Genomic DNA, 27,962 nt, shown 5'->3' on the forward strand with positions numbered 1-27,962 from the left:
AGAGGTTTGGGAAATCTGCCTGCTGTGTCCACCTCTCCTCCCCAGGGAGGAGCCCATATAATTTTAAGAGTCAGGAGTTCTGGACTCTGCTTAAAAATCTGTCTTGGGGATGTGGCTCAAGCGGTAGCGTGCTTGTGGCCCTAGGTTCGATAGGACACTGCAAGTCAGGGGCAGAATCCTTATTACTTTTTGAAAAACAGCTCAGCTACCTTTCCTGGGTAGACCAGAGCCACAGTTTGAAATTCTCAAACAGTGTCAGCTGGCTCCAGTTGCGACTGCCCATCGTTATTGACCTTATCCTCTAATTTGAAAGGAGAAGCCTGGGTGCCGGTGAAAGGGATGCTTGAGGAATACAGGCTTTTTAAAAACTCTTTGCCTGTCACTGGCTGGGAACCTGCTGCGGCTAAACACCTCCTGGAGCTCAGTGGGCGGCCCAGGTCCCACAGCGGTTGGGCGTGAGACTGGATCTGTGTCAGTGGGATTTCCCTGGTCGACCTTCTCGTGGGGCCAAGGGCTCCCCTGTCAACATCAGGGATCTCTTTAAAAGGTGCCTATGACCTTCCCGGGAACACACTGAAACATGACACAGCCGACCACGCCCTGGAATGGGCTGTCCTTTTTTTCCTATCACCCTTACTAAAGGGACAACAAGTAGAACTTAGCGGACACCAGAAAAACCCTAATCATGAGTCCTCTCTGGACTTTGCTTAATTTCTTCAAGATTCTCGTTAGCAAACTTGGAGCACAAGAAGCAGTGGGACAGCATCTATCCCCTGCTGTTGAGCCTCACTTGGAGAGAGAGGTGGCCATGACTTAGAGGTGAGGGCTTACTAGTGGGGAGGAGTGTGCAGATGACAGGGAGCCCAGGTTGAGGACTTGCTGAGCCCTGATATGAAGGGGCAGGGAAGTGCCCTTCATGACGGAAGGGACTTCTGACAGATTCCCTCAGCACCGAGCAGCATTCTGTGCTTGACACAAGGGCTCCGTACCTCCAGCTCCAGCTCCTCCCTGTCCATGTCCTGGTGCATGTCCCCCATGTAGTCATTGGGATCGTAGTACTCGTGGGCCGAGGGGTGCCTGCAAGGAGACGAGAGATGGGTAAGGCCAGGTTCCGGGGTGAGGATCTGTGGACAGTTCTCAGGGCGAGGCCCTTGCACCACTTTCCTCACTGTCCACTTTCTGGAAGAAGTTGAGATACAAAGCTCAAGTAAGGTGGGCTTGGTTTCTGGACTCCAGGCCTGAGCCCACATCATGGGGTTCAAGGTAACTGAGCTCTACCCTGGCCTCTGGGCAGAAATAGGCTGGACTTGGGCAGCACTTCAAGATGCGTGCCAGGACCCGACTGAAGCTGTTCCACTGTCACCCAGGACACTGTCTTTTCGGATCTTACTCAGAAATGCACTTGACCACACATCTCTGGGCCGTATGTGCGCCTGCAGACCTGCATGTGCCATTCAGAGAAGTGGACCCTCACTCGTATTTCTCTAGGACCACACCTGTGACACAGAGCCCACCCCCTTTTGGAAACATCTTTAATGAAACCTCTAGGGTGAAGGCAGTGGGAATTATAACGTGCTCGTCAGTGGCTCTGGAAAGCCTTGGCTGGTGACCCCAGCCCTCACCTCCTCAGAGGTCAGAGCCTTCAGTGGGCTGTGGCACTTAACTTGGAAATAACAGCTCAGGCTTGAGTGGTCATTGCAATAAGGGCTGCCTTTAAGAGTCCTGGGTCCATCAGACAAATACGGGCCTGCACTTAAGAGGCTTTTAGGTCCCAGGGACGCTGCTGGAGGGGCTGGGCTTTCTGACCAACTTAACGCTCCCTGCTTGTTCCCCATGCATGCTCCTGTCTCCCAGCCAGAACCGACGAGGCCCGACCTCTGGACTCCTCCGACATTTCTCAAGTTGCCCCGGGGAATAAGTCCTGTCTTGTTAACTAGGCTTCAGAGGAAATTAGGGGTTTGGCTTCTAAAAGGCTCCCCCGTTCCTGTGGCAGTTCACTATCCCAGAGTCGGGAGTGGCACCATTGTGCTCTGTAATGTCCACAATGGGCTGGGGCTCACTGGCCCTGTGTAGCAGGGACTGTGGTGGGAAAGGAAAGTGGCAGGTGAGGCCCTGCCTCTCGTGCTGTCAGCTGCAGGGGAAGGTGCTTTGGTGGGGCTGCAGAGTTACTAATAGAAGCCCACCAGGAAGCACCCAGGTTTCCCCACAGAGGAGAACAGACCTCTCAAAACAACGCACCAAGCTGGTGTTGAGTCAGGGTGGACTGAGCTGGGGCTGCTCCCTTCACAGCCGCGGGTGGGACTGGGGAATTTCCTGCTCCTCACCTTTTCCTGAATGTTTGACGTCCTTCCTGCGGGCACGATCCCTGCCACCCTTTCCTGAGCGCTAACCCCTATGCCAGGGCCTCCCCCGGTTGGTTATCGGGAGGAAAACGGTGTCAATCTCTGTCAGTACAGGCAAGATGAGGTCCAGGGTCAGGCACTAGTCTGAGCATCAGGTTTATCTGATGCGAAGGTTCTGAACTCTGTTCACTGAGGGGAGAGTCCCGGCTGCCTGAGGGGGGCCACGGGTGCAGACAGCATCACCCCAGGACTCTTGTGTACTGAATGTTCCCCGAAGTAGCGACTGCACAATCTTCAAATTACCATGTGCGGTGACTTAAGTTTTACTCCCAAAACAACTTTCACAACCTTTGTAAGTGATGTCATTCTTGGAATATAATTTGAACAACTCCACTCTGGGCTCATAATAAAGTCATCAATATGTCAGAGCGGTTTTGAGCAGGATTTGGTTCACGGCCTCTATAGACGATAGTCACCTGTGAGCAACCAGGAGGAATGTTCTCATCTTCCCTATGGGACAAGCTGGTCACAGTAGGGCTACTTACTCCTCTGGCAGAAGGTAGGGGTCCAGGACGGGTGGGCTGGGAGAGGACATCTTCGTCAAGGCCATGATGTGCTCGAAGGTGATGTCGGTCTGCGTGCCAGCGTCCACCAGCTGGGCCTCCGCTGGAGGAGTGAACATCTTGGTCCGGGGCGTCCTTCTCAATACCTGGACCACGATGGGCTCTTTGGCTGTCTTAAAGGCCTCCACCGCCTGGTCATGAGTTGCTCTGGATAAATCTTTGCCGTTGACCTGTTGAGAAACGTTGAGGGTGGAGCAGGGTTAGAGTAGAGCAGAAACCGGAAAGACGAGTCCCTGGCCAGAGTGCTTTTGGGTGTGAGTAGCCCAAGAGGAGGGCCACGTGTTAGGGGTCAGAGCACTCCCACAGAATGTCTGGTGGGAAGGGGGTGACAGCAGAGGTCTACAGATCTGGCACTAAATAATAAATCTCACAGCAGGAGAGTCCCGGCCTCCCCCTGGAATGGCTTTTAATGCAATTTCATCGCTTGCTAATCTTGCCTGGCAAAGAAAAGACCAGCCCGAGGCTCCCAGACTTTATCAGGCAATAATAGCTAACTAGAAATTAATTACGACGCAAGGCTTCGGCACTGGGCATGTGTCTAGTTGTGTGGGGGGATGAGAGCTTCCTCTGAAGGATGTGACTGCGCGCTGCCCTGTACCTTTCAGTCTTTCGCTTTCCTTCAAAAGCCCACTGAAAATATTGACTGAAGGACAGCACCGGCCATCAGTGGGCACAGCAACTGACCACGGAGGGGAGCCACACAGGCACCACGGAAGGAGGTGTAGCTTTGTCTCCCACCTTCACCAATGCTGTGGCCCAGTGCTTGTACTTACTGAGCGCCTACTGTCTACTGATGACCCTCAACACTTCTCACTGTCCACGAGACTGGTAGTACCTAGCATTCACCTCCTTCTCCCCAGTAAGTGACTAGGGCAAGGTGGGCCAGAGGCGCTCAGGATGCTCCCCAAGCCACCATCAATACGGAGTCGACGCAGTGGTTCCCGTAGAGCAGCTCATGCAAGATGAAAGCAGAATTTTATTTCTAGAAATGTCATTCCAAGCACCACAAAGTCCCCCTCTTTAATTCCTCCCCTCTCTTCCCCATAAAACCAAGGACTCATGTTCAGGTTGTAACGTTTTGTGCAGGTAATCTGGTGACCCCTTATGATTGGATTATGGGAAACATGAGGCCCAAAATATTTTTCTTCAGTCAGCTGATTGGCTTTGTGTAAAATTAAGGATGAAGTGTGTACAAATGGCAGCTCACAGGTACCTGAGACCCTCTGGAGAAGGATGCTGACTCATTCTACTGCTTTTCATGGGCTTTCCCGAGTTGGACTCTTAGGTTAACAGCTCATTCTTTACGAATGGCCAAAGGACGATGGCCCCCTGGGCTTGTCGCTGTCAGCTCTGGGGTGGGCACGGGTTGGGGGCTGCTGCGTCTTCTAAACCCTTTTGCTCTGACACTATGGAACAAGTCCCGGGGCGGAGCGCTTTGTAAAAACTACTGAGTGGAGGAAGAGATGTCTGATTTGTTGCCCGGAATGAATTCCAAATGAATCACGCCCGTGGAGGTTGGGAAAGGCTGGGACCCAGTCTATTTATGCAGAAGGACAACTCTAGGAATCAACAGTCCCGGTAAATAAAGCAGGAGCCGCACCATCCCACTTAAAAACCAGGCAGGACGGGAGCGGCCAGCTTGATCCTGCCACTGATGTGTGAGTCCAGTGTCCTTTATCAAGATGCCAGGACCAGAAATGCACAAGGGTTGAGTATTTTTCTGGATTTTGCAGTAGTTGCTTAACCCTTCCCTGGCGGAGCGTCCCCCATGAAAGTGACCCAACCTCCCAAATGCTCTCAGATCCCAGGCTTTTCGAGCACTATGACTCGAATGTTTGGGATTTCAGAATTAGAATACAATATTCTAAAAGCAGTTGCTAGTTAATGGCACAAGTAGGAGACGTGGCCAGTGTGCCACCCTCTTACCCAAGGTGGTTTACTTGTGGTCACGTTGGACATTAGGATTTCTGAGTGTAGAACCTGTCCATTCCCTATTTACACAGGACCACTCAGCCTTTTTCCCAGATCTGAGATTTTCTTCCTAAGCCCAGCATCTTCCTCAACTTCCCGTCTTCAAGAAAGTCAGAGCTAAGATACAGGAGGGCAGTTGGACCCGGGAGTCGCCCTCTGACCCGCCTGATTCTGACAGATGCTGGTCAGCTGCGTGGTCCGCCCACAACCTTCCCTCCGTGCTTTTTGCCAAGACAGCTGTCACCCTCTGCTTAATGATGGACTTAGATATGAGCTTGTAAAGTAATGGGCTGAGAGGAGAAGGGCAGCTGCCAGGGAGCTTGAGGTTTTGTCCAGTGGTTACATTGGAACGGGGTGGCCTCTCTCTGGATTATAGGTCTGCATGTGTTCCTTAGACTTGTGCAGCACCTTGGGAACAGCGTCAGAGGCCATGCTGATACTCTGAGATTCGGGGCTCTGGCAATACCACTGTGTGCGCTTGAAGCTTCTGTCTTACACACTCATCACACTGGACCCGGCCGTGCACACGCTTCAAGCCATGTGACTGGGATTTGAATAACCCACAATCCAAAACACCCTAACAGATGAAATATCACAGAGGGACAGTGTAAGATGAGGCATGAGTATGTCTTTAGGGCCAATTGAAAAATACTCTACTCTAGGGAGACGGCTTTTCTCATTAGAGGCGCTGGTTCACTTGGCTCACAACTTTGGCAACTAGAGTTCATTAAGTGAACTTCATAACCCTGTGCTACCACACTGAGGGGCTATTTAAATGGCGCCGGGAGGAGACTGGGTGTTGGTTTACCCAGTGACTGAAGGCTCCTCCTGTCTGCAGCTGGATGTGGAGGAATACCCATTGCAGCCCCAGAGGGTGACCTAAAAATGTGTTTTTGTGGACCTTTTGGCATCATTAGTGGGGCAGAATGTCACCATTGCTTATGGCTGGGTTCCCCTGGAAAGGCAAGACTGTCAGAACCCCTAGGGAATAATTCTAGCAGTCCAGTGTTAGTTTTCCATCATTCAAAGGTGCTCCTTTCTTAAGAGCTCAGCGCAATTTTACTGTTTACTCAGATTGCCTAATGTGGCAATAATAAAAATGCATTCTCAGTGCTAAGGGAGCGCCTGTACCTTCCAAAAAGAAAGCCGCACACTTGAGCCTGCTTGGGGGTGGGTGAAGAGTCACGCGTGTGCTGTGAGGCTTCAACCTCCTGGCCCTCCTATAGACATGAATATTTCTGACCTAGACTTGGGATTCTTGGGGATGAGGAGTGGGGCTCGCAACAGATAAATTTTACAGGACTTGACCCCTGCCAGGCAGGATTCTTGACAAGGTATTTTAGGGATCATTACATTCTCTTAAGACGACGTGACGAGGCGGGTGTTTACTACCCTAGACGATCCATTTTTGCAGCCAAATTTGTTTTGAATTACCTTGTGCACATAACACTTATTACACTGTCATCCTGGAAATCCCATCACCGTGAGTCTCGGCAAGGTGATGGCTCCAGTGCGTGCTGCAGTCAACCGAGAATGACAGCCTTTATTCTCCGGATTAGCATCGCATCTACATTACACGGAACAGCGGTGCTGATGATGGCTGTGGTTAGAGATGGGAGGTGCGAATGGTAACGTTTGGCCCCGGTCAAATTAAATATCATTAACTCGCCCAATTGAGCAGATTGCCTTTAAAACCGTTTATGCCACTCTAAAACCAAGTAAATGGAATGTTTGGGAACAAGAAATGCTGATTGCAAACTTTATTATAAATTAAATGCCTAAGTTATTCACCTATGGCTCATCCCCCCAGGACGGAGGTGCAATTATGGTGTGAATCTAATCAGTGAGTCTCAAAGCTACACTGTTGCAAATGGAACCTGACACTAAGGAGCCTTCAGGAGGGGCCCGGGTGGGAGCACTCCTGTGACAAGACAGTAGCGGAGGGTCTGGTTCCTTCCTGGAGCCACTGCTCTTGGCAGGAGGAGGAATTTGACTTGGCTGAGGTGGCCAGGCTGCCCTGAGATGGCACCTGCAGGGAGACTTGCTGGTCCAATGGCCCAGAAAGAGGTTCACTGTCCCCCTGAAATTCCACTGGTTGCTACTCTAAGGCAGTGACACCTTTCAACACCCCGGGGCCCCATATTCTGTATGGCCTCATCGTAAGCAGTTCGAGGTATTTAAAACCAACCTGTCTTCAGCTTAGAAAACACGCAGCTATTTATAGATGTTAGCTATTCTGGGGATCAGCACATCGCCATCCCCTCTAGTGCTACAACATGTTCAAATGACCCAGTGTAAAATGCTAATGCAGTTCTCAATTCGGCCCACTGTAAATCGTGCCCTGGGCTAGAAGCCCTACTTTTATAGGGATCATTTAATTAAATACAGGGGCAGTGGTTTCATCCTGTAAAACATCACACCTATATTTTCAAACTAATTAAAACTTACACAATGGTCCATTGTTTCTGGTAGAATCTATTATCATAAACTACAGTTTCCAGCTGTGATTTAGGTGGATAAAAAAGTACTTTTTTGATCCCGGAAACTTCTGTTTAATTTATTTCAATTTTATGGGCTGCTTTATAGAGCCCGATGGAGGAAGGCAGCTTATCGATAATCTAGGCATCATGGTAGTCAGAGAATGCGTCTTGACAAACGTGATTCCAATACTGTGTGCCTGTGGACAGTACTTCCCTTTGTGAATAGCCCACCCTGTCACAGATCTCAAGTCCTCTGTAGTGAAAACTTGGATCTGTATGGGTGGCTTTGGGCCCTAGTAGGGATCTCTGTGGAGTCCATGGGAACTTCTAAATGCATCCTGGTGCGTTTCCATGACTACACGATCCCTCCTGAATCCGTTCCCAGAATCCTGTACAGGTGAAGTTGTAGCCTTAGTAATTTTCATCTTAGTTGGGTCTTCCTTGTGTCTAGCTTAAGTGTCTCACATTTTAAAAACCTTTACCTTCTTCTAAATACAGGCTGTACATCCTATGAACCTCTTAAAGAAACAGACTAAAACACCCCCCACACATATATGTTAATTTTTCAAGACAAGTATGAGTCTCCCACCCACACCCCAAGTCTCATCTTAAGTGACGGCACTCACGTGTCCACTAGTCTGTTTGCACCGGGACGCTTGAAAGAAAGACACAAGGCTCTACACTGTCCGGATACTTTAAAGCGGCAACTTGACCCATTCTAGGAAACCCAGCACTGCGACCGCGGCAACAAGGTACCGTCCGATTCCCCCTCCCCGTTCTTCTCTGGGACTTGACTGTCTGCGCCGATAAGAAATTATGAGAGGCAGTGTTGATCTTAGTGAGAAACGGATCTGTCTAAAGGATCCTCTGCTTTGCAGAAAGAAGGAAAAATGAGATCCAGAAAGGTTTTGGAGCATGTGCAAAGAGCAAGGTGGCTCTGCCCGGTCCCTGGGTTCTGTCCCACAGGTGACAAGGTGGTCTGCTTCAGGTGAAGAAACCTCCCCTGATGCCCCAGGAGAGAGAAAAGAGGCCCCCACGGTTGGCGTCACCTGTGAAAGGGGAGCCCAGAATGGTTGGTGTCTGGCCATGTGGAGGGCTCACCTACCTCAGTGCCACACCAGAAGGGCTGGAGACCCCAGGCCCTGTGGCCACTGCTCACCTGGTCTAGCCCAGGGCTGCAGTACTCGGCTGGCTCCCCCCGGAGCCTGACTCTCTTCCACACACTGTGCTCACGTTGACTCAGTCCCCACGGGGCAGGTGGAAGGTCTGTCCCATTGTAGAGACAGAAAGAGAAACACGGGCAGTGTCACCTGCAGCCACACTCGGAGGGAGAGGTGATGAGGTGTGTGTGTCATTTCCTATGGGTCACAGATCTGGGATAAACTCTAAAATGAACTCCACCCCCTCGGCCTCTGATCATTAGAGGGAAAGATGTGGAGGAAGACGCTCCAGCCACAGCCTCGTGGTCACGCAGAGTTTGACGAACGGCAAGGGTGGGTCATGACTTACATTTTGTGTCACCACACTGATTCCAGTTTCAAAATCAGGGGAGGGTCCTAAGGGATGAGAATGCCCAGGAGCATGTGCTGCCCACCGACAAGACTCACTCTCAAGGTGGTCAGCTGTGGCTCTGGGGTCTGCTGGCCTGGGCTTAGGTGGCTGCTTAATCACTCGGGAACTGTGTTGTCCTGAGCAGAGGGCTCACCCCGGGGCCCTCAGCTTACTGATCTGTCGAGTGGGTAATGGCACGAACCAACTCCCCAGGTTGACGGGAACTAACTGGGCTCTGCTCATGTCCCGTAACAGAAGCTAGTGACCTAGGGCTTAGGCAGGGGGTTGAGTTTTCGCTGTGCCATTTGCATAAGTTGCTCTGTGTGCCTCAATGACCGCTACCGAACATGGTCACTCAAGTCTGTACCTCTAGGTCACAACTCAGTGATATAATCAAAGTGCCCACAGCCAGCTGTGGGACTTAACACTTGGATGAGGTACTCAGCCTCTGATGTACCTCATCTGAAGACAGGGTGACAAGAGTCCCTGTAAAGAGACCAGGACAGCCGGGCATGGTGGTGCACCCCTGTAATCCCAGCAGCTTGGGAGGACCGCGAGTTCAAAGCCAGCCTCAGTAAGTTAAATGAGGCTGTGGCTCAGTGACCCTGAGTTCAATCCCTGGTACCAAAGACAAGAAGACATTCCCTGTACAGTGTCACTTGTAGGAATTATTACCCTCTATTGAGCTCCTAAAAATCACATTCCAGATAAACCACATCAGAGCCCCAATGGAAACAGATGATCACATCTGTGCAAGGGAGGAGGCCTCTCCTGGGGCCCACCTTGGGAGGTGACGTTCTCAACTCCACTTGCTGGGTGTCGGTGCTCGGCTCCCCCATGTGTGCTAGGTGGTTTTGCCTCTGCTTCTTAGACAAGGAAACAAGACCCCAAACTGTTTCCCAAATGTCATACAGTCTGAAAGTTGAGATGGTTTGGGCCCAGGGCTATTCCACTACAGAGTACAGGTTCTAACCACTGAGCAACTTGCCCTGATCCCCAAACAGCGGGAGGTGTCCCCAGGGCACCCCAACGAGCAATAGGGAGAGGTGGGGCCAGGGGAAGCACAGATGCTCTGGGTCAGGAATCTCTAGCAGGCACTGCTTGCACATGCCCGGGTGTGGACGTGGGGGCTTTGCCAGACACCTGGTTGGCCCAGCCTGGAACCCTTTCTAGTCCTCGCTGTGACAGCAGCATCCCCTTCAAAAGGAAGAGCAGAGAACCTGCCCTTCCTGCCTCAGCACAGGGAAGGGGAATAGATGGCTAGCTGAGGTCTTGGTCAGTTTCTTGCTAAGTATCTGCTCCTCCAACTGCTGGTGCGCGTTTGTCTTGCAAACATCCTGCTGATGCTGGGGGGCACAAGAGTACCATTGGGACAAAAGCAACTTGTGAAAAATGCTTACTGGATGCACCGTCTTAGGAACTGTCATTATCTTGTTAAGACAAAGAGCAACTTACACCCCAGGTCCAAGCTATTTCACAGCAAGTGAAACTTGCTGACTTTTAGGGATCTGCACCTCAAAATTTTTGTGTATTCTCCATGGAGGTTTTACATCTTTATTTTTTACCCAAAGAAACAAAACGATGATATGGATGACCCAGGTTGGAACTCATGTCAGACAGGCCAAGCAGTACCACTCACATTAGAGCCACGGGCATCCTTGAACTAAAGAGAGGAAGTCTTACACCAGGGTCTCAGCATTCACTGGCAACCCAGCTCAGTCTAAAAGAACAAGCTTTTTTTTTCCTTTAAGAGTCATCGCTGCTTGGCTTGTCTATAATCAGCATTCTAAATGAATTATGACAGATCTTTTCTAACATCTCCAATTTCTTTTTTTGGGGCTTACTTAGAGGCGGGGCCTCACTTTTGAGGAGGCTGGCTTCGAACTTGGGATCCTCCTGCCTCAGCCTCCTGAGCTGCTGGGATGAGGAGCGTTTGCTACCATGGGCCAGGCCCATCTCTGGTTTCTTAAACAGCATTTGAAAAAGTTCCATGACAGCCATAAACTGAAAAAGCAGGGCTAGAATTTGAAACTTCCCTAGCCACCAGAAGGGACTGGATTATCAAGAATCCTACATTTTGTTGTTTTGAATGAATCATGTTGGCAAACACTTCCGAGCATTTTCTAAGCATTAAGCACCCCACTTACACACAGTTACTCGTTCATTTAATTACTGAATAATTGTTGAGGACGACTGTGTGCTGAGCAGCGCGATTAGTACAGTCAAGAAAATTAGCATAATCAGCATCTCAGAGGGTTACCTTCCCTTTTTTCCCCCCAAACTTTATCTGCAGTGAATAGAATTATATTTCAGGTTAGAAATTGGCCAAGAGAGTAGCTTTTAGGTTTTCAGCACACACACCCCCCTCACAATGACTTTGGGATGATTTGCGAGGCTAGGGGATGACTGGCAGGACCCAGCACACACCTGCAGGTCTGTACCGTTTTAGCCACATGATGCTGGCCACCGTGTGAGGAATAGACCGGAGGACGGGGGATCCCCTGTTGTGGACCCACAGGGGTGCGAGAGGTGGAGGAATTGGAGCCTCAGAGCCGAGATACTCGGTTTTCAATGGGGAGGCTGAGACTTGGAGGGCAAGGTCCTTGCTTCAGGGTTATTAACAATTTAACAGTCGTCTACAGAGCTTGAACTTGGTCTCTTCAGTCCAAATTCAGCTTGTTAGGCTGAAATACCAGGGGAGGTATTGAATCCCGAATGCTAGGTTTCAAAGACTGGGATGAGGAGGACCGACATAGGTCCCAGGCTGCCGGGGAATGTCCCCTGCTCCCACCATGCTCTGAGCTGTGGTCACAGCTTCCCAGGCATGTCCCCCACTCACTATTCTTGCACCAATCCAAGACTTAGGAAGCCCAGGGTCCCAGAATAAGTCTCTAAATCACACACCTCTGCCCCTGAGGAGGATAAAAACACTGGTAGATTCTGCTGCCTGGTTAGAAAAATCACAGAATCTCGTATCTCAACACCTTTTGCAAAAACCGGACACGTACTCCCCACACCTATTGGGGAAACGCCACCCACTCATCCTAAAGCTCTCAGTTCTTCACATGAACGGTCCCACATTATGGTTGTGTTAGAGTCAGAGTCATATTGTGGAAAAAAGTCCAAACCACACCTGCTGCAAACTCCCTCTGTTCCTAGGTTTGACCTTTAATGGATGTGGACAGTGCGGTAGTAATGGTCAACATTTGCAACATGTTCTCCCCAGCCACTTGTCCCCAAGAAGAACAAGGTTACAGACGACTCCTTATGACTCAGGCTTTCTTGTGGTGACTGATGCACATATTAGGCTACCGAGTTGGAGTCACACCATCATTTTGGAGAGTGATGCTGGCGGCAGGGGGAGATACCATTTCTTTCCTTATCTTGTTGACACACAAAATTAAAGCACACACACTCACTTTTGTGGTTGTCCTGAACCTTGACAAAATGCAGTATTGCAAACAGTCGCTCAACTTGGGAAGTTAAGGCTACAGGAGAAAATATTCACCTTTCTGCTGCATTGAGATCTATTTCTAACTAGGAATAACACTTCAGGCCTAGCTTCACCTGCAATACCCGAGTGTCCCTTGAGGACGGCTTATATTTAGTAGCAGTCCCAGATGTCTCTAGACAATACAGCATTGCTGGAACATTCTGTTTGCCGAGACCTTTCCTTGCAAACCAGAGGCAACTTTTACCAGTGCAATATGTAAATTCCAAGCTGTCTACACTGAACTGGACAGTCACCTAATGGCCACTCTGAGAAATGGCTGCAGACTCTGGAAACCACTGGCTTTCTTAAGGATCCAGGAAAGGAATAGGAACAGCTGACACTGGAGAGAGAGCGCTACGGTGGGAGATTTAGAACCTTATGAATCAAAAGTAAAGTTTGTACTTCTTCCTCCAAGATTTATAAATGTAGTTTACAAATGGCACAGAAAGAATAATGGTGACATTCTAGGATATTTATCACCTATAAAATAGGAAACGAAATGACTCGCCCTCTTGATTTCCCAGGCACTGAAGGGTTCTTAAAGTATGACTGCATTAGAATAATTGATCCTTACCTTTTCATGATTAAATTCTGGAAAATAAGCATGGTGGAGTGATTTCATATTTTAGCTGCAGAGAACAGTTGGCACGTGCATACAAGTCCCACAATACAGATGTTACTAAGCAGAAGTAAATGAAAGACGTGTTTGGAGGGCCTGGGTCAAGAACAGGCTCCTGCCCATGTGCATCAGGTGAGACGTGCTGGATGCCTCCAGCCAGTAACGGGGGGACACACACCCTGCCAAGGAACCCGTGGCCCACTTCTGGGCTTTTGTCTCCTCCCCTGTCAATCAGGGCTTTCCTCTAGATGACCACAGAGACCACCCTCCCGGATTCCTTAGGTTAGCCCTCACCTGAGTGCCGTCCTGCCTTTTAAAATACATTTCCACTGTCACGTTTTGGACATGGGACCCTAAATCCTCAGGGAGACTCCATCTTCTGATTCCCACTTTTATTACAAGGTAGCAGGGCCAGGGGTCCTTCAGGCCACCTCCCTGGATCTCAGGGGACAAAGAAGAGACAGACACCGCCCCAGAGGTTCTATGGAGGAAGTCTGTTTAGGTGACGAAGTCATCTTGGGTGTATTCAGTGAAATGCTCCTTGAAGGAGCTCTGGGGGGGGTGTGGCCCAGGAGAAGCCCCATCCTGAACACTCTCCTCCTCTGTGGTCTAAGTTTTAATAACGAACCTACGAGGGCGGCTTTTGGGAAAGGAGAATGCAACTGGGCCCAGGAATTAGCGGGTGGGCTCAATCCCTGTGACGGCAAGACCTGCAGCATTTTCTAAGATGATTTATGAGACATGGGCAGAATTTGCTAGAAACCTACCAGGAGGAAATCATCTGGGAAGGAATTAATGAACCAAACAGAACACTTGATAATGCAATTAGAGGGTGGGAGACTGGGGAGGGGGAGTTACGCGCCCATGATTTTGAAGATGCCAAACCTGATGCTCACAAAAGAATACAGTTGTTTTTTTTTTAAAGTTATCATAGGACAGAGCCATATGACGGGTGGCAATTATAGTTCTGACGCTTCAGGGTGGTTAGCATGGGTGGAGATGCACGTGGCTCTCCACCAAGTGTCATGGGGGTTGGAGAAGCAGCATCGGGATCGCTAGTGGCCAAAGCAAGGATCCCGTGGCACAGGCCTCTGCGGTTGCTTTAGGCAATAGTCACATTTCTCCTGCTGGAGTGTGGCTCTGGGGCTTTTCCTAGTTAAATTTGAAAGCATCTTCTGAAGCTAGCGCTCTCTCGGCTTTTCTTTGTTACCACTGGTCTCACTTTGACGTGAGGTCAATGGGCACAAGGGCCATTTCTGGCCCTGTAATCGTCCTGAGTACAAATGGGTCAGGGTGTGACATGGCTCTTTTGTTCACAGAAATATGTACGTCTAAATACACATGCATTTTAAATTCATCATTGGAAAACACGTTTTCTCCATTGGGGTTTTTCCGTCGGGACTCTATGGGCTTTGTATTTTGATTGCGTTCCTATGCCTTCTTTCTTTAAGTATACTTATAGAGTGACACTCCGCCACCTACACAGCACTGTGAGAGGTGCTGTTGGATCCTCTAGCTGCACCTGACACACTTGGGCTCACCCAGGAACTAAGTGTTCTCCGCTTACAAGATGTCATAGGAGAGGGGGTGACATGTCTCTCCTTGCGTTGCCACGTGGCTCTAATGGGTTGGGAAGCCCAGCATGGCTGCCACAACTGGGTTCTAGCTCCTGCTTGGCAGCCTAAGCACCTTAGGAACCATCCCCTTGTTCAGTGACCACGGCAGTAAGGTCAAGGGGTCCCTGCTGGGCACATTGGAGGTATTCAGGCACCTGGTGAGCAGATGCCTGAATAGGGGTGTCTTCTTCATACTGTAAACCTGCCTTGACCTTATTACTTCTGGAAGCCCTGTTCTCCAGTGCTACCCAAGGATGTCCACACACGGTGGCCCACCCCTATCTACTCTAGAACTGCTGGCTTTCCCCTCCAGTTCTCCGCAGCCTTGCTCAGCAGGTTCAACACCACCGGTCAGTGTTCAGAGCTGCTCCCAAGCACAGAGCTCACTCAGACCCTCCTCAGGTACGAGGAATGCTCTGGCACCTCGTCCACCTGGTGCTTCAGAGACCTCACTATGAGAACCACCCACTTCTACCCCTTTCAGAAAGGGGGTTTCCTTTGCTGTGCCTGGGACAACTGGGCTGACCTGCAAACAGAATCCCTCTCCTACTCAGCACTGACGCCTCACTTGGCTTCTCCTCCAGAAGGGAGGTGGTGGTAAGCAGTCTCTCTCTCATTCAGCTCTTTGTTATGCGTCGGCTGTTCGCCACCTATCGCTGGAGCCTCTACTCTAGGATCGTATCTAATTTGTGACCCCTTCTCTCCAGAATGCAGGTGGACCGGAGCTCACCTTGCTGGGAACCCTGGAGGGAGACGCTGGCTGCTGAAGAATCCCTGGGAGGCCAGACCCTGACTCACGCAGCTGTGTGACCCCAGACAAGTTACTCAACTCCTCTAGCCCTTGGTTACCATGGAAACAACAACAAGACCTATACTTCTGAGGTTCTGTGCACGAGGCCCCGCGTGTTCATTGCGCTCTGCAGCCATTCCTGGTGTGAGGGTGGTGTAGTTCCAACACCAAGAACGGACCACTGGAACTTTCCCTTCTCCTCTGGGTGTCCCTCAACCCTGGGGGAATGGGGACGGTGGCTGGTTGATCCCCAGACACCTCCCCCAGGACTACTAATCTTAGATTTAGAAAGTTGCCAAGGAAAGAAAAAACTGCAAGCCGAAAGAAGGAATGATCCCAGGAACACTGGAGAGGCCTTCAGACGCAGCCGGGAGCCCAAGGGGAAGCCTGCGGCGGTGGCTTGTAAGTTGGTGGTGACAGGCCACTCACAACCAGGTAAAAGGGAGCCTCATGCAGATGTGAGGTACTGCTGTGACTCTGGCACCAAGAAAAGAACAGAAGCAGGTGTGCCCAAGTGTTGCCATGGAGGACAGTGATTCTCTCTACTAGAAAACAGCGGCTTGACAAAGTACAAGTGCTTCCTATTCTTTAGAGCTTTCTTTGCTTAAAATGCACGTCCCTCTGAACGTCATGTGTCTCGCCCAATGGACCCTGTCTCTGTTGTGGAAAACTGTCATCCCCGGGATGGCTGACAAATTAACTGTGTGCAGTGGCTGAAGGCTGTGTACCGCGCGGCTTTGTTACTTGGGTTGCCTGTTTGCCTCCGACTTCCTTAGCTTGGAACATGCAACTGCTGATGTAAAAATACTACCTTCAACTGGAACCGCACAGATGTCTCTTCTTGTACAATACAGAATGCTTTGTACTAAGAAAAATAAAGCCACATTTTGTACTTTTTAAAGGCCCCTACGACCCACCAACCCCTTCTCCCCGATTGCTATTGGTGATTTCCTTAAGAAGTCCAGGTAGAAGGACACTTTCAATATTTTGAAGTCAATATTGACAAGTTGAGGGAAAAGATGCATAACAGAGAATGCTACAGCTAGCCCAGCACACCTTTGAGAAGAGGGGCACAGCCTTATGGCAATGCCACCCAGTGTCCTTTGCATCACAACAGAACACCAGATGAACAGGGTACCAAGGCAACCACGACCCCATGCACAAGGTCAAACTGGCACGTTCCCTTACAGGGAAGAGGTGATGGGCTTTTCTACAAGTGCCACTAGAAAAGCCCTTCATGTAAATCAGAAGGTTGGACTCCAACAGCACCCCCCACAGAGAGCCACTGGAGAAAACGTCATCTAGGAAGAAAGTACAGGAGAGGAGGTAGAAAACACACCTTCCCACAAAAAGACACAAGGAACCACGTGAAGACGTTGGCAACCAGACCCCAGCTTTAAATCCTACAAACCAACAGCGAAGGATGAAAAAGTCCGATAGAGAAATGGGCGAGAGCGGGAACAGGCACGGCGCATGTAAAGAGGGCCCATATACAGAGAAAAATAAATAAGCTCCTTATTAATGATCAGAATAAAGCCAGTTTCAACCACCATAACAGACCCCTTCATGTTCCCCACACTGACAGAATTAAGAAATTAACAGATTCCAAATGCAGGCAGGGATGTGAAGCACCGACAGCTTCTCTACCCTGAAAGTTAAGAAGTGAACAGTAAGTAGCCCCATTTTATGCAGGAAGAGTGTTCCAAGAACCCCCAGTAAATGCCTGAGACCACTGAATTCAATGTGTACTCTACATTTATAAATTAGGCACGATTAATAAAACAATCATAACAGTACCTAGAACTAAAATTTAGGCAAATGGGCTCTCAGAATATATGAGATGCTGGGTTTAGGAACAAGGGTGCTTGTAATCCCAGGGGCTCAGGAGGCTGAGTCTGGGGATTGCAAGCCTCAGCAAGTTAGTGAGATTCTGGTAAAGTAAAAAGGGCCGTGGAGGTTGCTCAATGGGTTTAATCTCAAGTACCATAGCCTAGGCTGCCCCTGGGGTTGGGCTCCCCTGCACCTGGCGCACATGGTCTCTTCATACCTAATGATGTTCTCACACACATTGATATTCACGTACATAGGCACATTCACTGTCACATTTTTGAACGTCTACATGTTCTTATACATATTTTCAGAATCTCATACTTATGTAAATGAATATAAACAGGATGCACATGAGTTTTGCACAGAATGAGACCAACGTGGATGAGGGGGTCCTACCTCTAATTATCCATGCATCAAGATGAGCACGGGTCCTTCAAGGGAGGCCCCCAGCCCAGCAGTGCCCACACTGTGGGAGTGGAAAGCAGCCCTCAGGGTGAGTGTGAGAATTCTTCCAGGAGGAGGTTCTGTACCGGGAGACCCATGTAGGAAAGAAGGAGCCTCCTGTGAATGTCAAGTAGGGAAAAAGTGAGGGAGAGCTGGGGTGGATACTAAGGGGGCAAAGACAGTGGGGGTCACTCAACATGCCTGATAGGAATTCTGCAGGAGGTGCCCCCAGAGCTCATGTGTGAGACCGGGCGAGATGACTCAGTGAGATGGTTGGCTGGGAGAGTCTCCACCTAACCAGTGCATCAGTCCCAGACAGGGATCAACTGGGTGGTGACTCTAGGCAGGTGGGGTGTGGCTGCGAGAGGTGGGTCCCTGGGGTTTGTATTTTGCGAGCTGATGGTAGTCAGTCTCTCCCTGCTTCCTGGTGCGCTTTCCTCCACCACACTGTCCCACCATGATGTTCTGCCTCCCCTCAGGCCCCAGAGGATGCAGTTGGCCAGCTGTGGACCGAGACCTCTGAAACCGTGAGCCCCAGAGGAAGCTTCTTGTTTACTTTGTTCTTGTCAGCTCCGCTAGTCACAGCAGCAAAAAAGGTGACCACACAACAGATTTCCAAACACGTACACCAAGAATTACTGAAGATGGACCACTGATGATGCTTCAGGTCCCGAGAGCTCCCCAGATGTAGGCTCCATAAATCACAATGTCCCACTGTGGTGGCCACTATCCATCTCCTGATCAGAAAGACATTCACACAGGGATCTGTCTCCCCCAGAATTCTGCAAATTAGGATTTGCTCATATCACAAGGACCCTCCTACGTGTCCATTCCCCCCTGGCAGGAGACTTGTGCCCAGCCTCGGGCACACCACTGGAATTCTCTTCCCTGAGATGGTTTCCTGTGCACTCCCTGGAGAGGAGTTCTGTCAGGAGGCGGCGGCTGGGAGAGTCAGGAGGACACTGGGTGTTTTGGAAACAGTGAGCAACATGTCCTCAGTGAACTTTTACAGACAGCCGTGACTTTCCGTTTCCCTTTGGTCAACTAGCTATTACACAACAACGTCCTCACTCACAGTAACTTTTTGGGTGTTAATCCGCTGTTAGTCACACTTCTGATCTACATCTAGGAGTTGGGGTGTGACTTCTCTGCTACTGACTGGCCCAACAAAGAAATTCTGCCAGGAAACTTCAGGAGCCCTTTCAAGTCCAGGGACTTTTGGTTCAACTGAGAACAGAAGTTCCCTGGAGGATGCATGGAACTTAGATGGGTCGGCCCACCTCCGACATGATGACCCAGCAGTGACAGAAAACTTAGGAGAGGACCCGTGGGCCGAGGACGTGGAGAGCCAGTGAGTCAGCTTCAGCTAACAGCTGGAGACTCTTCCCACACCCAGCCAGGCCTTCCTTGTGGGTCCCGACAAAACGTCAAATAAAAGACCAGTGTGCAAGCCCAGTTCTGCACTGACTCTAGTCATTTTTCTCTCAATTCCACACTGTCTCAGCTTATTCCTGATCATACACTGAGGAGCAGAAATGTATTTGAATAAAATTGATCCTGCTAGGAGGCGACCGGTCGGGGGGGAAAGGGACCTTTCTCCCAAAGTTCCCCAATGGAGGCACCACTCAATGTGCCCTTGTGAATGAAGCTGGGCAGATCCCTCCGAGTGGGAAGGGCTCGCACCTGACATTTCTCAGGGCAGACTTGAGTTCGGCGGCACAGCCTGACTGCATTTACCCAATATCATGACAACGGGCATCTGGGCGCAGGGGATGTACTAGAGAGGGGCTCCCGCCCCCACGGCTCAGTCCTACAGCAGCCAGGGAGCTCGGCTCTGTCGTGCCATTACACGGAGCTGCTGACGGTATTCTTCTGTGCACCCCTCTCTGCCATTTAACCGTGACCTCTCCTGCATTATTAATGAGCAAAGAGAAGTCATTTATTAAAGCTGCATTTTTCCATATGTTTCTTTGTGCTTGCCGTGGCAGGCGGGTGACAGGGACATGGAGAGGGGCTGTCCTCTTCCCCGTGACCCTGCACCACCTGCCTCATGGCATGTGGAGCTGTGTGTGGGGAAGACATTGGCGACCTGGCTGTGGACTCACTCGTCATTGCTAAGACCCCTCTGGACCAGACTGGGACCACCTGGTACAGTCCACATCCAGAAGTTAGTGTGTAACCTGTCACCAGGTCCTCAGGAATCCCTGGTCAGGTGCCAGGACTGGGGTACCAAAGAGAACAGGGCAAAGTCCCCTCCCTCCTGGGCTGGTATTTCCTGGGGGACAGGGGTTGGATACAGGTGATAAGGAGGCTAAGGAGGAAGGGTGTGGGGCACACAGGGAGGGGCGGGGATTTCCAAGTCCTCAAGGACGGATCGGTGAAGCCTATGGTGGGTGGATGGGAAGAGCCAGGTCCAGGTGCTGAGAGCCAGGGGCAGCTGGGTGTGTGCAAGGGCAGGAGCCTGAAGGAACAGGCCAGGAGTGGCCTGAGAGGGCAAGAGGGAGCTGGGGAGAGTCCTGTGGGCCAGGTAAGGGGCCAGTGAGCAGCAGGGAGAGCTGAGGTCCCCAGACAGGGCTGTGTGTGCTGCACAAGGAGTAAAGAGAAACGTCTAGGATCCCCTCGGCACCCACCCTGGTCCAAACCACACTCCTCAGGCCAGCAGCGGCGACTCCTAGGTCTTGACCATGTCCTGCAGGTTTCTTGTTCCTTCCCCACAGCTTACAGAAGCCAGTACGGAGGCTCCACACAGAGGGACACAGAGAGACGCACCTAAGTTGGGGTGGTGGCAAGTAGGCCTCAGCCCTCAGCAAAAGCAGGGAGCTCCTTTCTGACCCGTCCGAGGTTTCCACCCGGAGACAGGTGCACAGACAGGAGCCCTGGCAAGGCCATTGCTTTGCATTTCTTGGTCTCCATAAAGCGCTTTATGATCCACTGTTTATTGGCAAGAAAACACCAGTGGGTGACCAATAAATGCCATGTTTAAGAAGTGACCTGACTCAGCCACCGACGGGTCCTGTCCTCAGTCAAGGGCCCCTGCTTTGCTTACGTGGATTCGGAATGTAGAACAGCTTCAGAAATAAGGCTTTTGGAATTGGCAGGTTGCTGAGGCGCACACACAGACCTTCCTGCAGGAGCACTTTGCCAGGTTCAGCCGGCTGTGTGGGGCTCAAGTTTATGTTCATCCAATTAGCTGCCATTGACTCTGGCCGTGCTCAATCATACCATGACCCGGCCGATTCTCAGCAGACTCGCGGGGCTCCGCTCTCCGGCAGCAAACCCCTCTAATTGAGCAGTACACGTTGCTAATTACATATGAACGCAGGATCGGGTACAGTCGAGTTTCCAGGCTGCTCCACCAACTTGCTGATCCTGATTACTATTTACTATCGACATCTGGGTTTTTCTGGCCAACCCGTTCATAGGTTGACTTAGAACAGAAGCATCAATGTGTATGTCTTCCGTTTTCCACTATGGCACAGTTTCATAAAGCAAAAACTTTGAGACCTAACAACTTTCAAGTAGCACAGAAGCCACAAATCCATCTATTATATATTTCCTGTTATTGCAAAGGACCAGAGCTTTCTGAATCATCTGTCCTAAAAGCCACGAGGAAGTTAATGGGAACTTGGTGCTACCCTTTGCCCACCATGCTCTCCTCATGATGTGGTGGACCAGAAGCTGCATAGAAACTCTCTTCAAGAGGTGACAGGACCCGTGGGGAGAATACTGGCTCTATAGCCCCCAAAAGGAAAGAGCACTTTCAACAAGACCTACCAAGCGTTCCCTATGAGGTTGCTCCTCTATTCATGAACAATACTGCAAAAGGTTTGTCCAAGAAAAGATTCACTGACCCAGGAGTCACAGAGCAGATGCCATCCCAGCCCACCCACAATTCCTGGGCTTGTTAGGTTTCTTCATCTCTGAACTAGAGATAATAGCGTCACCTATCTCTTCACGTGGTTGTGTGGCTGTGACAGGAAAACTTCTACGGTACTGGTGCATCCTAAGTGCATGGCACACCATGTGGAAGATGTTACAATTAATACTGCATCAGGGGAGTATTAGCTACAATGTCCAGTTTGATGCCCAAGTTCCAACCTGAATTATTTCCCTATTGCCTATGCAAAGGCCACCATGGTATCAGGAGTCCTGATGGGTGTTACGAGAGGTGGGTGGGTGGGTGCAGGGTATCATTTGGTGTGGAGTCACTGACATCAAGCCAACAGCCAGATCTTCCAATCCTGTAGTCCCCCTAAGCTGATTACCATCCTTAGTATTTCCCCACCCAGCTGCAGAGCTGTGAGGCTCGCCATCGCATTTCCTCCAGAGCATGAGCTCTCCTGTGCCACTTATCTATGCAAGCAGCAGACTGTACCCCCTGCAACCTTCATGCCCCCTCCTTTCCTTCTTCCCCTTCACCAAGCACTCACAGTCACCCGACAATGGCTAAAGTTTTCTGAAGCAAGAAGCAACTGCTAACTTAAAATTCAAGTTTCCAGCAGGCAGGGCTGCCTCGATACCTCCACCCAGGACAAGGCCGTTACTATAAAAGCATAAAGACTGGCTCTCAACCCTCCTGTAGGCAGAAGGCTTGTCCAGTCTTCTCCTCAGAAGTACTCAGTGGCTCCAAAGATCCTGGCGCACCTGTTAATGCAGGGCACCGACCACGAAGGTGTCCGCCCTCTTTGCAACGCCCTTTAATGACCAGGCAAGTTCGTGGGCTGTTGTTGTTTTCTAATGTGATTAAAGCTACAGCGAGGTCTGTGTGCAACAAGAGGCAACACCATTGTTCTGCATCATTAGGCTCACAGCAGACCCCAAAAGAAACTGCAGGCAGCTTGCCAACGGCACTAATGAAGAGCAACTCTTTGAATTATCTCTGGACAAGGAAAGGATGAAGCCTGAGCCCTAGAATATTTGATCCTCTTTGTGCTGCTGTTACAAGGGCTTACTGAAGCCAGACGTACCGGACCTTCTGGAACCATAATTTATGGAAACCTTAATTCCTCTGCTCTAATAAGGCTTTGCATAATAAGCGAGAGAATGCAATTATTAATTCCTGCAAGTGTTTTGCAAATTCCTTTATGCCATGGTTCAGGACTCCCAAAGAATAGGAGGAAGGCAGATTTTACTTAGTTGGCACAAGGGTAATGGGTTCGAAAAGGAGCCCGAGTTCCCTGAAAATAAATCTGCATGGCTTCCTAAATTGCTGACAAAGTGTATTCCACATGGAAGTCATTTATCAGCTATTTACTATAAAATGCTTCAGCCAGAAAGATTTCCATGTAAATTCACCTAGTAAAAAAACAAACAGAATCCAGGCTCCCTCCTTGGGGGGCCATCGTTGGGAAGTGCGGAGCACCCAGAGTACAGGTGAAGAAAGGACGCCGCGTGCACACAGACCTCTGGAGTCAAGGCAGTTACCCTCTTTAGGGTGCCCCTGGTGCACATCTGTAGCTCTTGCGGCTAAGCTGGGCTTTTTTATGCATTGATGGATAAAGAGCAAAGAAGGGAGCTTCAAAACTCCCATTTAACTCTCCGTGTTTAGCTATTTCATTCGCAGCAGCTAAGGGCTAGTGCAATGCATGGCTCCACGGAGGTATCTGTTATTCTGCAGGGTTTGTGTCTAGCGCCGGACTCCTGGAGAAGCCCCGAGATTGTACAGGATCCCCGGGAACGGGGAGGATTACACCCCCACACAGGATCACGCCAGGGATAGGAGCCAGATCGCCAGTGGTGGCGTCACTTTGGCCCAAGCCCGCCCACACACCCCTGGACTGTTCCCAAAAGGAAGTGTGTCCAGCAAAGTCCTGAAAGTGAAGTTTCCAGCATATTCCTAAGACTTGTCTAAGATGCTTGATTTTTTTGCACACCGGGGGATCAAACCTCAAAAGGGTTGCTTTGATCTTTCCTATGTCTCACTACAGAAGGCAGACAGACACACGGACAAACACCTTGTATGCAGCCAGGGTCACTGCATCATTCTGTCTAGAGAGGCAGCCATCTGTCTCTTTGATGGTCAGTGCCCTCTGGTGGCCAATGCAAAAATGACACCCGGCTGACAGCTCATCAAATTCTTTTTTTTAAGTCTGGCTGGTTTAAAGAAATGTATTCGTATGACCTTTATTGCTATAAATCCAGGAACCTGCACCCTTTGTTTCTTGCTTGCCATAGCAACCTTCTTATAATGGTTTTTAAAACACTTGTGTAGGATTCTGGTTTTCTGAATACTGAGGAAAAACTTCGAGGGTGATTTAAAGAGGAAAGTCCTCAGCAGTCAAGCTAGAGTACCCAAAATATCTCTGAGTGCAGGACAGACTTGAATATTTAGGAAGGGAATACTCCACACAGATGTGAGCTATCTGGACTGTTCTGTCAATATCCAACTTCATCTCTAAGACACTAGGAGTCCTTTGCCATGGCTGCAGGGACCTAGGATCAAGTCACCGGATCCTGAAGTTAAAATTTTCTGAGAGAGAGGTACAGAAATGGCAAAGGTGAGGCACAGATCTGCCCCCCATGTCCTGTGCAGAGAAGTTGCTGAGAGAAGGAGCGCCTCGGGACCACTTGTAAACAGAGACAAAACCCTGCAGGTGTGCCTCATCGTCCTGTCTCCCCCAACTTGTTCAAAGGGCGCGTGACCACTCTTTGACCCTTCCAGCTGGACACTCTGCAGAGAGATCAGCCGCTAAACGCGTTCTGTGACAGGACGGCTGGAAACATGTTTCACGACCATCAACATCTATTCAGATTCTCAAATCAAGTGCCTCTGGCAGGGAAATTTCCTCGGAGATTTAATAGAAAAAGAGGCAGAGCAGGTCAGAAAGGCTGGCTCCTTTGGAACACAAAACACACACCCAGATCCCCAATTCCTTCCCTGGCAGTGACTGACGCCCGTCTCTGGAACAAAACGCCACGCGTTACCTGACAAACTTCATAGAGTAATTTGTACTGCTCCTCTTGCTTCTGCAGGCTGCACAAACTGCATCCCATGTTTAGAGAAACGGCAGAGCAAGGTTAGTCCCGCCAGCACCGGGAAAGGCAGCTCCCTCAGCGCGCAGGCATTGATGCTGTCTGCGAGAGCCTCAGGTGAGCCGGCGGCTGCAGCCTTCACGCTGGTGTGGCTCTCCCTCGCGGGAAAACCACTCGGCCCCCTGCACGCCCGCCTGTCTTCCCTGGCTGCAAGCACGCGCACACACACAGGCAGACACACACATACACACACACTCCCGATCCCTCCTCCGAGTGACTCTGGCAGCTGGATTCTGGCCCAATGTGCACGCTATATATACTGCTGCTCATGCATATTAATCAGCTCTCATTGACTATTCATAACAGACAATGATACAGAAGCTATAATTGCCAACTATGACAGTTGAAATTTCTCTAATTAACAAGCAAGTGCTCCGGTGGTAGGGAATAATAAAAGACACTAACAATTTTGCAAGCCATTTTCTGGCAGTTACAAACAAACATGTCTGCATTTCGAGCAAGGTCTCTTAGGATAATCCCTAATGCGTTTCTGCTACGTATGAATTCATTTTTAAATATATCATAAAATGTCTGATGATATAAAATGTATTTAATGCGGCAGATAATGATAGCATATAAACAGGTTTTATGGAAAGGACATGTTTGGAATAATGTTCCTATAATATTTAGCACCGTGCAAAGTTGTGGGGAAAATACTCTGTGTAGGAATGAAATATAAATTTTAAATCACCAGACAGATCCGTGAATATGTGAAGCAGCTGGGGTGTGGGGGGGTGTAAGGACAGAGGCTGCCTTACAGGTGAGCAAGCAGATCATCATTACCAAAAGGCATCCTCAATTCCAAGGGGCACAAAGTTATTTGTGGAAGGCACAGAAGGAACTAGTTGTGTGCATCACATGGGCATACAGATGCTGAAGACAATTCAGCGCTCACACTGCTGAGTTGAGGGGCACTGGTCACTGCAGACATGGGTCTAATTTCCACACCTGCCTAAACTTCCACACCTCCACCCTGAGACTTGTGTCAAGGAAATGGAGACAGAGAAGGTGAACAAAGACGTCAGTGAAGTCTGAACCTGGCTAAACTGCATCATGGTGTCGAGTAAGACTGACAGCTTTCTTTTTTTGGGGGGTGGGGTGGGGGGTACCAGGGATTGATCAGGGGCACTTGACCACGGAGCCCCATCCCCAGCCCTATTTTGTATTTTATTTAGAGACAGAGTCTCCCTGAGTTGCTTAGCACCTTACTTTTTGCTGAGGCTGGTTTTGAACTCGTGATCCTCCTTCCTCAGCCTCCTGAGCTACTGGGATTAGAGATGGGTGCCACCATGCCCTTCAAGACTGACAACTTTATTTATTTATTTTGTGGTGCTGGGCATTGAACCCAGGGCCTTGTGCGTGCGAGGCAAGCACTCTACCAACTGAGCTATATCCCTAACCCTGAGGCTGACAGCCCTTAACAGAGCTTTGGTTTTATTAATGATTGCTCCACTGCTGGAATGACACACACAGGTACCTTTTCTCAACCAAACTGGCTGGTGGTTGAAATTCTCACAAGCTGCTTCTCGAGCCTTCACCACCCCCTTCATCTGATAAAGGCTGAACTGTCTGAGGAAGACTCCCACGTCCCGTCGAGGGGCATCACAGGGCCTGAAGAATAATGCTCCTTTTTCTGGGAGCTGAGACACACCTGAGACGTGAGCAAACCCGGCCCAATAAAATCCTGCTTGGGCTGATGGCCAGCAGATGCATCTGGTCCCATTTCTCAGACACAGGTGATGAGGCGCCCTGACTTGCTGCGAACAGCTCACAGCCCTGACATGCTAGAGAGGGAGTGTGCAGTGCAGACCATCACCTGGTGTCACCGCCAGGAGAGGGAGCCACCGGCGGGTCGGCAGCAGCTCTGACTGCTGGCTTGCTCTGATGTGTGAGTAGGTTGTTGGCACCAGGGTCCTAGTGGCCCAACCACAGGGATGCAACCAGCTCTCCTGCAGAGGTCTGCAGCCAGGACTCAAGGAAACAAAAGCTGCCCAGAACCAAACCGGAGCTCATGCCTGTCCCCTCCCTTGTCCCCATACCCAGACCCTCAGCAGGTCTGGCTCGTTCCATCCCAAGCTAGATCTCGAGACCCTCTGCTTCTGCCTGTGGCCCCACATGGCATCACCACCTGCTGTCATGTGGATGATGACAAGAGACCCCTCCTGGCTGGGCGTGGTGGCCATATCTGTAATTCCAGTGGCTTGGGAGTCTGAGGCAGGAGGTTCGTGAGTTCAAAGCCAGCCTCAGCAACTCAGCAAGACCTTATCTCTAAATAAGACATAAAAAAAGGCTGGGGAGGTGGCTCAGTGGTTAAGTGCTCCTGGGTTCAATTCTCAGTACCAAAAAAAAAAAAAAAAAAAAAAAAAAAAAACCAAAAAACAGAGAGACTCCTCTCCTACCTCACCTCCACCGTCCCCTCCGTCCACTCATTCTCCACAGCCACCAGGCTGCCCTTTATAGAGCAGAAACAGGATCATTTTGCCACTTGCTTAAAAACCCTCCAGAGGCTCCCCTTACACCTGGATTAAAGCCCCAGACCCAGGCCCTGCGAGCTCGAGCCTTATCTACCAGCATCTCCAGCAGGTTTGGGTGTAACATGTCCTTCCTCAGGGCCCCTCTGAAGGGATGGCCCTCCATCCTCTTCCTCACCAACCCCAAATCCCCAGGCTCAGCTCAAAGCAAGCTTCCTGAGCAAAGCCCTTGCTGGGTTCGTGCCCGCCTCCCTCCAGTCTCTGTGGCCGGCCCTCTCATGCCCACATTCCCTGGGCGGCCCTTTCCGAGTCAGCAACGACCCTGTCCACTTGTGTCTCTGTGGACCCTGGCTCTCCTTGTGCCAGTGTCTCGGCCTCCTGCGGGCAGGGACTGTGTCTGAATTCCCACCACCGGGCTCCGCAGACATGTTCAGGGACACGCTGACTGGCCGAGTCACTGAGGGTGGCCTGGCTATCTCACGGACCCATAAGTGACAGCCAAACTGGCCAACGGAACCCAGAAGAAGAGGAAAACCAAGTTGCAGGTGTCCCTGTGGGGGGGAGACTTCCATTCATTGCTGGCTCCCTGGTCTTTACGTGGCGGGCCTTTGAATACCTTTGCACAAGGGGCGTGGCTTCGACAGTTTTTTAATTTCTGCACACCTGCCAAGAAGTGTCAAACTGAGCCCCAGCTAAGTGG

At 50.3% G+C, this 27,962-nt stretch overlaps 1 protein-coding gene across 2 annotated transcripts in view; it reads right to left on the reverse strand.

The window, feature by feature from the left end:
- Pdzrn3 (PDZ domain containing ring finger 3) overlaps window positions 1-27,962 on the reverse strand; it is a 199,310-nt gene that overhangs the window by 11,417 nt on the left and 159,931 nt on the right. For both annotated transcript variants that reach the window (XM_026392660.2, XM_077793432.1), the window contains exons 4-5: window positions 2,888-3,135; window positions 990-1,077 (exon numbers count right to left, since the gene is read on the reverse strand). In XM_026392660.2, the coding sequence (XP_026248445.2) occupies window positions 990-1,077; window positions 2,888-3,135 (336 nt within the window). The remainder of the gene's footprint in view (window positions 1-989; window positions 1,078-2,887; window positions 3,136-27,962) is intronic.

The sequence above is a fragment of the Urocitellus parryii genome, chromosome 16, assembly GCF_045843805.1.
Source record: "Urocitellus parryii isolate mUroPar1 chromosome 16, mUroPar1.hap1, whole genome shotgun sequence".
In the NCBI taxonomy this organism is placed as follows: domain Eukaryota; kingdom Metazoa; phylum Chordata; class Mammalia; order Rodentia; family Sciuridae; genus Urocitellus; species Urocitellus parryii.